At 47.2% G+C, this 10,000-nt stretch overlaps 1 protein-coding gene across 1 annotated transcript in view; it reads left to right on the plus strand.

Annotated features, from left to right (window-relative positions):
* dpysl2a (dihydropyrimidinase like 2a) overlaps positions 1-4,688 on the plus strand; it is a gene marked incomplete at its 5' end in the record, with an annotated part of 27,558 nt that extends 22,870 nt beyond the window's left edge. The window contains 3 exons of the mRNA XM_080852740.1: positions 2,150-2,329; positions 3,414-3,582; positions 4,582-4,688. Coding sequence (XP_080708866.1) covers positions 2,150-2,329; positions 3,414-3,582; positions 4,582-4,673 — 441 coding nt within the window. The 3' untranslated portion in view covers positions 4,674-4,688. The remainder of the gene's footprint in view (positions 1-2,149; positions 2,330-3,413; positions 3,583-4,581) is intronic.
* Between the last annotated feature and the right edge of the window lie 5,312 nt (positions 4,689-10,000).

Consider the following 10,000-nt stretch of genomic DNA (forward strand, 5'->3'; position numbering starts at 1 on the left):
GCATACTCTACTATACTATGCTTTATGAGGGGATGTGTTTTATGAGGTCCACAAGTTTGCATGTGTGTGTGTGTGTGTGTTTCTGTTAGCCAGTTAGACAGGTTTTTGCCTGGTAACATTTGTAAACAAACGATACATTAAAAAATTTACGGTGAAAATGTCCAGAAACACCTTACATGACCTTAAACAGGACATTTAGTTTGGTCAAATGAAAAATGCAACTATACTAACTTTTATAATATCTTATGTTATTATCATAAAATCGGACAACTTCCTCTTTCACAAACATCGGATGGTGGGTATTCAATATATACTTATAAAGCTCCAGCCACCTTACTTGTACAACTGTAGCATTCTCCTCTCTTTCAGTGAGGCGAAACGACTATCTGGCATTTACAAGCTCAATTAAATTAGCCCTGTTCAGACTAAGAGCGGATTCATCATGCTCTCCCATGTACAGCACACTGATCAGTCACAGATAAAGAGCAGTTACTGTAGAACCACTCTGTAGGACCACGCTTACAACCACACTAGCTTCCGTAGGAACCTCTTCTTCATTTCCTCGTTATTTTTTGGATCTGTTGTTGCTCCTCCCCGTTTGTAATCACTGTTGGAGTTTAGCGTCTAGCAAATTATCCTGAGACAGGAAATCAGAAACTTGCTTTTTTTAAGGCCTCTATAAGTCAACAAATCATCACATCGTATGGGTTAAGTCAAACTCAAATGCAGCCTTAGCCTGTTTGAATGATGTAGAAAAGGTTCCCAAACTAGGCGCCTGTTTGAATAGTGTGGAAAAGGTTCTTCAACTGAGGAAAGCACTGACTATGTGTGATAGCAGGTTCAATTGTACTTGAGATAGACTAGATAAGGGTTGTTGGAATGGATAAGTCCTCCACTTACAATAATGGGCACATTAGTAAATAGACTTTGTCACTTCACTGGGGCAGTTCTATCCGCCCAAACCACTTGTAGCTGATGTTGGCCAATGAAAACGATTAATAGGATTTCTTCTTAATTCTTTCCGGACACTGAGCCGACCATGGAAAACTCTAGCGGAAACGCTGGTGTGTGTATGTCGTGTCTAGCGGAAACTCTGGTGTGTGTATGTCATGTTTAGCGTAAATTCTGGTGTGTGTATGTCGTGTCTAAGACGAGCTGTTTTGACTGCCCACTGGCAGTTTACGGTCTCAAGGTGTATGGGATGTGTAGACAGGGTTGTGTGTGTGTGTGTGTGTGTGTGTGTGTGTGTGTTTAATCTGATCTCCGTGATTGTTGCAGACGGTGGAGTATAACATCTTTGAGGGTCTGGAGGTGTAGACAGGGTTGTGTGTGTGTGTGTGTGTGTGTGTGTGTGTGTGTAATCTGATCTCTGTGATTGTTGCAGGCGGTGGAGAATAACATCTTTGAGGGTCTGGAGGTGTAGACAGGGTTGCATGTGTGTGTGTGTGTGTGTGTGTGTGTGTGTGTGTGTGTGTGTGTGTTGAGAGTGTGTGTGTGTAATCTGATCTCTGTGATTGTTGCAGGTGGTGGAGTATAACATCTTTGAGGGTCTGGAGGTGTAGACAGGGTTGTGTGTGTGTGTGTGTGTGTGTGATGAGAGTGTGTGTGTGTGTGTGTGTGTGTTGAGAGTGTGTGTGTGTAATCTGATTTGTGTGATTGTTGCAGGCGGTGGAGTATAACATCTTTGAGGGTCTGGAGGTGTAGACAGGGCTGTATGTGTGTGTGTGTGTGTATGTGTGTGTTGAGAGTGTGTGTGTGTAATCTGATCTCTGTGATTGTTGCAGGCGGTGGAGTATAACACCTTTGAGGGTCTGGAGGTGTAGACAGGGTTGTATGTGTGTGTGTGTGTGTGTGTGTGTGTGTGTCTTGAGAGTGTGTGAGTGTAATCTGATCTCTGTGATTGTTGCAGGCGGTGGAGTATAACATCTTTGAGGGTCTGGAGGTGTAGACAGGGTTGTGTGTGTGTGTGTGTGTGTGTGTGTGTGTGTGTGTGTTGAGAGTGTGTGTGTGTAATCTGAACTCTGTGACTGTTGCAGGCGGTGGAGTATAACATCTTTGAGGGTGTGGAGGTGTAGACAGGGTTGTGTGTGTGTGTGTGTGTGTGTGTTGAGAGTGTGTGTGTGTAATCTGATCTGTGTGATTGTTGCAGGCGGTGGAGTATAACATCTTTGAGGGTCTGGAGGTGCGCGGCGGGCCGCTGGTGGTGATCAGCCAGGGGAAGATGGTCCTGGAGGAGGGAAACCTGCACGTCACTGAAGGCTCAGGACGCTATGTCGTCCGCAAACCCTTCCCCGACAACGTCTACAAGAGGATAAAGGCTCGCAGCAGGGTGAGTCTGTGTGTGTGTGTGTGTGTGTGTGTCTACAGGGGCGGAGTGGCCATCGGGAGCACCGGGATTTTTCCCGGTCGGCCGGTAGGCCAATAATCTCTCGAGAACCAGCCTGCAGACCGGCCTTCGCAGCCGTAGCATCAAAGTCATGAGCGGCCCATCGATTTTGAATATTAGTCAAATCCTGGTCCCGGGAAAATCTCCAAATTCTGAGTTACAGGATAGAGTAGTCCAACCACTATTTATAGCACTATTTGTCTCTGTACATCACACCTATGGTGTGTGTCAAACTCAATCCCATAAATCCAATCTTCTGATTTTTGTTTAGCCTCCTATATTGATGTAATTCTTTTTATTCAGACGCTCCATTACTTTCATGACCACAAATATAAATTGGCCAGCGATTTAATTCGGTTTTTTTTGTTGAATGTAGAATAGTCGGAGCAAAGCATCATGGGAAATGTGTATCGTTCTGCCTTTATCAAGTGAACCTAGGGAGTTAAATTAGCGGCTATCAGGGAGAGAGAGCAGGTGAAGCGGACCTGATGGAGGGACATAAGAGAAAGGAGAAAGGAGGGCCAAAAGGCCAGACTGAAAAAGAGGCGGATGCTGGAGGAAAGTGCATCAAAATGTACAAGAATTACGGATTTATTCAACCAGCCGTCAACTAGGTGCGAGTGAGTTGACAGGACACATTGTTGCGAATTAGCATAACATTTGAGCCAATACGGGACGCGATTTGTTCCGTATTTCCATAAGTATATACAAATACACTGTCACTGTCACTGTCATGTCTGTCACCCACACATCAACTCTAAATCTAACAATAATGATCAAAAGCCGCCCGTTTGTTTCTGTAGTTGATATATGGGAGGTGGAGGGGATGCGGGTTGGGCCAGTTGTGGGCACGTTGTGGGCACGTTATGGGCCGGTGGTGGGCCGGTGCAGTCAGAATTGTCCCGGTGGAATTTTGTGTCCCACTCCGCCCCTGTGTGTGTATGTAACCTGCGTGTCTGCATGTGTATGTGTGTGTATATGTGTGTGTGTGTGTGTTTTTAACAGTCTCCTCTCTGTCTCTCTGCAGCTTGCTGAGCTGAGGGGTGTTCCCCGTGGTCTCTACGATGGGCCGGTGTGTGAGGTGACCGTCACCCCAAAGGTCATGACCCCTGTCACCTCTAAAAAGTCGTCTCCCGTCAAACTGTCAGCTGCACAGCCAGTCCGCAATCTCCACCAGTCCGGCTTCAGCCTCTCTGGTCAGTTTGAGTTTCTGCGTGTGCGTGCATGTGTGTGTGTGTGTGTGTGTGTGCGTGTGTGTGCTTCTGTGTCTCGGTGACCTGCATCGGTGTATGTATCTCTGAGTACAGGACCAGGTGACCTGCAGCAGTGTACTGTATTTTCCCAACTATCAGTCACACCGTATATAAACCGCATTACAGTATTTTGAATTGATTTGTTATTTTTATTTTTTTTAAACGCACACACAGACACAAATACCTCAGTGCCTCTCTCAGTGAAAATCATGTATTGAGCGTTTATTTGGTGTTATTGTTTCTGTGGGAATGGATGCTAATCGCTTAAGTCGAATCGTTAATCGATCCCCTGGCGACCTCGTACCATAAACGATAATCTTCTGACATGCTTGCAGTGAGAAACACAAACACTGAATTAATATGATAGAGAACAGCAAGGGGAGGGGGGGGGGGGGGTTGGGTCTTCTCCAGCTTCATTCACTAGATCGATGTTGGAATAATAAGCCCTCGCTCCACTGATGTCCCATTATTTCTCAGGATTGTTATGTCTGTGTAAATTCAATTTTGTTATCTATCACATATCACATTAATGGGTTTTGTATGTGAAAGAGAGAGAGAGAGAGGGTGAGAGAGAGAGAGACCCAATCACGCTATAACTGGCAGAATTAGAGTATAAGCTGTTTTAATGTATAAACTGTTAATCAATGTAAAAATCGCAGTGAATTGTCGGGAAATGATTGTGTGTATCTCTACGTTTTGGGACCAGGTGTCATGCAGTATTGTGTGTGTGTGTGTGTGCGTGTGTGTGCGTGTGTGTGTGTGTGTGTGTGTGCGTGTGTTTGTGTGTGTGTGTGTGTGTGTGTGTGTGTGTGTTTGTGTGTGTGTGTGTGTGTGTGTGTGTGTGCGAGTGTGTGTATCTGTGGGGCTTGGACAAGGTGATCTGAATCGGTGCGTCTGGTTGTCTTGACGCCACTCTCCCCGTCTTCTTCTTCTGTCTCTCAGGTGCTCAGGTCGATGACAACCTTCCTCGCCGCACCACCCAGCGCATCGTGGCGCCACCTGGTGGTCGTGCCAACATCACCAGCCTGGGCTGAGAGCCGGAGCCGTCACTCAGGAGGGGGGGTGGGGTGGTTACGGTGTAGCCCGAGCTCCTCTCCTGCTACCCCCCCCACCGGAGTTGCACCAACACTGGGATCCCTGCAAGCACAACCCCCCACAAACTCACACACACAGATACACACACACTCTTATATTATCCTTCTGAATGCTCATCTCAGCTCCTCCCCTCCTCACACACACACTCGCTCTCTCTCTCTCCATCCATATATCCGTTCGTCCTGTTCTCCGCTTAAAGACACGCGAGTGTGTGTATGTGTGAGGGTGTGTGTCATCTCCTCTGTGCAGCTCCTGGGGTATCCAGCTAACCTCTCAGTTCACACACACACCCACACACACACACACACACACACACACAAACACACACACACACACACATTTTATTTCATTCAGGTAAAAGCATTCATAAGATGGACCAGATGTGAGGCGTATCCATGGCAGCTCATGGGTCATATGTGAGCTCATCAGAGGATTGGCCAGATATGGGTTGAGCTGTGGTGCGCCAGACCTCAGTCTTCCTCCACCCTCCACCCCCCCCCCCCCCCCCCCCCCCCCCCCTCCCTACAGCTGTGTGGGTCCCCCCCTCTGCATCCCTACAGCAGTGTGGGTCCTGTTTGGGTCCTGTCATTGCAGTCCAAGAGAAATCATTGCTGTGGTTTGAAACAGACTTGCGTTAGCCTGTGTTCAGCTCAAAGTCCCCATTCATCCGCTCTCATGTCACTGAGTGTACTAAATAAAGAGACCCGATCCAACCCAGTACAGTATAATAGTAGAGATAAAGGCCCTAATTAGTACAATAGAGAACAACTAACAGCACATGGGGGGGGGGGGGGGGGGGGGGGGGGGGGTGATGTATGGGGGGTGGGTTCTCTGTGGGTGTTTTGTTTTTCTCATTATTTCCCTCATTTCATTCTTCTGTCTCCAGCTGTCAAAGGAAGAACGTTGCCATGACAACTGTTCTCCAACACCCACTCTTTGATTGATGTTGACAGCCATGGTTGTTGCCCCTAGCAACCCTGCTGTACCAGGTGCTATCCTCTCTGTGTTGTGTGTGCGGAAACAGACAGGCCTCCCCAGCACACACACACACACACACCCTGTTCCCCCTGCTATGTAACCACAGTGTGCTCAACACGCACACACACACACAGCCATGTTTTTTTTCCTGCCATCCACACTCCCAGCTGCTGGCTCTGTTCCTGAATGGGATGAGCTGCCGTGTGTGTGATCTGTGTGTCGCTGTCAGAGTGTGTTTGTTGCACGCGTGTGACATGTGTGACAGTGTTATTCTGGTTAGGCTTCCATTTCCCCAAACCACCTGTAGCCTCACGTCACTTCACATCACCCAGTGCTCTTCCTGCAGTGTGCGTTTCAGTCTGTCATCTCACTCTGACATAAAACGCACACACACACACACACACACACACACTAATCTCACTCTCCCGTGTGTTTGAGATCCATGAGGGGAGGAGCACAGTCACGGTCAGCTGTCACACACACACATACACGCACCATGGCACACACACACACACACACGTTACACACACTATATTTATACATGCACACTTCACACACTGTTTGTACATACATTACCTTTGAGTAACGAATCACAATCCCCATCCTGACTTCTTCTACTCTTGCTCAACAAAACACACACACTCTCTCTCTCTCTGACATTCACACACACACACACACACACTCTCTCTCTCTCTCTGACATACACACAAACACAGTCTCTCACTCTCTCTGTTTCTGACATTCACAAACACACACACACACAAACTCTCTCTCTGACATACACACACACACACACAAACGGTCTCTGTCTTTTTCTCTGACATTCACACACAGAGACACACACACACACACACAGTCTCTCTTTCTTTCTCTGTAAATCTGAAACATGTGGTTTATGCTACGTCTGGTGAGTTGTCTGCCCCCCCCCCCCCCCTTCGAAGCACTCCTGCCAGTCAGTCAGTCAGTCTGTCCGTCAGTTTGTTTGTGATGTCAGTGAGTGGGACAGACAGAGAGAGCTTCCCTAGGAACCTCTTCTTCATTTCCTGGTTATTATTTGGATCTGTTGTTGCTCCTACCCCCCCCCCCCCCCCGTTTGCCATCACTGTTGGAGTTTTGCCGTTGACAGTGTATGTTTTGTAGACTGCTGGGATGTAGAGAAGCTTACTCTGGGAACTCGGAAAGCTTCTGCTCCCATAGGTGTTACTAAAAAAAGGATTTTAAGTATTAAAAAATGAACAAAGACCTCGACATCTCTGGGTGTTTTTCTGTCTTTAAGGCATGTTGAAATGTGTTGATGTAATAAATATATCTTTATAACTCAAAATCTCTCTTTAAATCCGATGTCTCTCAAAACAATACTGCACGAATGAACTGCCTGTGTGCTTTGGCGTTGCGCAGATGTAGTAATTAAAATGAACCACAAGAGGGAGACACACACTTTCTGTACGACGCAGCCTTGGCTCACGCTGGGACTCCCCAGCTTCTCATTAGCCAAAATCAAAACACGAGATAATTAACACTCTCTATCGCAGTGGGAGGGGGCCTTACGGCAGATTGACGTTACATAAGATGTTCAATTAAGACGCACCAGCCTGTTACTCGCTTTTTGCAGCTTTTCTGATTGCCGCGAGCCGAGCTCAGAGGGTGTGAAAGCGCTGGTGTGTCTCGTCCCACGCAGTGAAGCGTCTCACATTCATCCATCACGCGAAGATCTGAGGAATCCCCGGCTGGGCGTGCTGAGTCACTGCCTCCTCCTCCGCTGAACGCCATGACATCAGTGACCTTCACAGTACAACTGCCTCCGGGGGGTCCGGAGACGCAGAAGCACTATGTGAGACATGACTAGATGAGGGCACTCTGGCTAACGATGACTTCAAACACGCGAACACACACACACACACACTGAAAGCACACACACACATAAACACACTGAAAGCACACACACACACACACACTGAAAGCACACACACACATAAACACACTGAAAGCACACACACACACTGTGCAGCAGGATATCCAGGAACAGCACAGCTGATCCATTCGAAGGAGCTTAAAGGCACCCAGTGCAACTTTATGTAAACATTCAATGAAAAATAAGCATTACATTTCTAGTCTTTTTTACATGTAGTAAGTTTCAATAACTCCATACCATTACATATCGACATTCAAGGAGCAAAGATGAGACGTCGTTGTGTGGTGAGAACTGATAGAAAATCGTAAACAACAACAATCGCCGGTGGGGAGAAGCCATTTTTCCATTGACTGGAAGCCTGCTTTATTTATTGTAGGTTACAAAATATAAAGAAAATGGCGGCGATTGTTGTTGTTATCGATTTTCTATCAGTTCTCACCACACAATGACGTCTCATCTTTGCTGCTTGAATGTCGGTATGTAATGGTATGGAGTTATTGAAACTTACTACGTGTAAAAAAGACTAGAAATGTAATGTTTATTTTTAAGCCTCGAAACTTGCACTGGGTGCCTTTAAGTTGCGGTATTAAAGTAATGACATTCACTAGATACAGCAGTGTGCCTACCTTGTGTTTTCCTTTCCCTTTTCTGGTAAGGTCAGCGAGTATTTATCATTGTGCTATTAATATGTCATAAATATTTAATGCTTTAAATGATATGAGGTTACAAGACCGAGTATAGCAGCAGCCCTTCAGCTCTGCTTCAGACTGAGCCCGCCTAATCCCCCATCTCGTCCCGTGAGAACTCGAGGGTTGGCTGGATCCGGACTCGGCCTTGGGGTGTCAGCACAGCAGCGTAATGAATACAGGAAACAGAGAGCTATCTATGGGGTGTCATTACTGAACAGACTGGACAACTGTGTTTTTCCATTCCCTAAGAGATCGCCCTCTCGATGTTTCCCCATTTAAAGACATATCCTCCTGATAGAGACCACCACAACCGTCAGACTGAGGATGTAGACAGTGGACACTCCCCTTCCCTCCCATGCTCTATGCAGGGATGTAGACTCATCTGTTCCTCATCTGGCCCTGATAGCTCCGTGTTGAAAACGCTCCATGCATGAACACAATTCTGCTGCTAGAAACGGATCCATGTGTGGACATAATTTGTGAGGTGTAGGGGAGAGCAGCCTGGCACTAGTTCTGCAATGGGCTCGGTTCTGGCCCTGTGTTGGCTCCGAGTCAGCTGTGGTGGGGGCTTCTAAAGTCATATGTCCACTTGAAGTCATCGGCAGCTCTAATAGCTACTGCAGGGACTGAGTATAGCTATTAACATGCTACTGCAGATGATGAGTATCTATTAACATGCTACTGCAGGGACTGAGTGTAGCTATTAACATGCTACGCTAGGGACTGAGTATGGCTATTAACATGCTACGCTAGGGACTGAGTATAGCTATTAACATGCTACGCTAGGGACTGAGTATGGCTATTAACATGCTACTACAGGGAATGAGTGTAGCTATTAACATGCTACGCTAGGGACTGAGCATAGCTATTAACATGCTACTACAGGGAATGAGTGTAGCTATTAACATGCTACTGCGGGGACTGAGTATGGCTATTAACATGCTAGTGCAGGGACTGAGCATAGCTATCATGCTGGTGCAGGGAATGAGCATAGCTATTAACATGCTACTGCAGGGAATAAGCATAGCTATTAACATGCCACTGCAGGGAATAAGTATAGCTATTAACATGCTACTGCAGGGAATTAGCATAGCATTTAACATGCTACTGCAGGGACTGAGCATAGCTATTAACATGCACTGGATTCCTGTAGAAGCGCTACGGGTGAAGCTGGCATCTTGTGTTGGCATGAGGCCTGACCTGCGTTGGCATGGTTCAGACTGCATTAGTGCCCTTGTCACTAGGGTGTGTGTGTGTGTGGGGTGCCAGGCATTGGCATGACTCAGGGCTGCATTAGTGCCCTTGGTACTAGACGGAGGGGTCTTGTGTTGGCATGACGGCTGGCTGGCGGGCATTGACTCAGGGCTACATTAGTGCCCTCGGTGCCCTGTGTTCCCCTGGGCACCCACACACTCCATCACCCTGATCACACTCACATCTCTGAGGAGACGTCTGGCCTTCTGCCAGCATCATCCTGTGTGTGTGTTTGTGTGTGTGAGACAGAGGGTAAAAGATATGGGTTAGGAGAGGTTAAAAAAAGAGTGTGTCTTGTGCCCTGTGTGTGAGAGGGATACATGAGATGTGTGTGTGTGTGTGTGTGTGTGTGTGTCTTGTGCCCTGTGTGCGAGATGGCTGCATGAGATGTGTGTGTGTGTGTCTTGTGCCCTGTGTGTGTGAGAGCTGTATG

This window comes from Sprattus sprattus (genome assembly GCF_963457725.1).
Source record: "Sprattus sprattus genome assembly, chromosome: 15".
Taxonomy (NCBI): domain Eukaryota; kingdom Metazoa; phylum Chordata; class Actinopteri; order Clupeiformes; family Clupeidae; genus Sprattus; species Sprattus sprattus.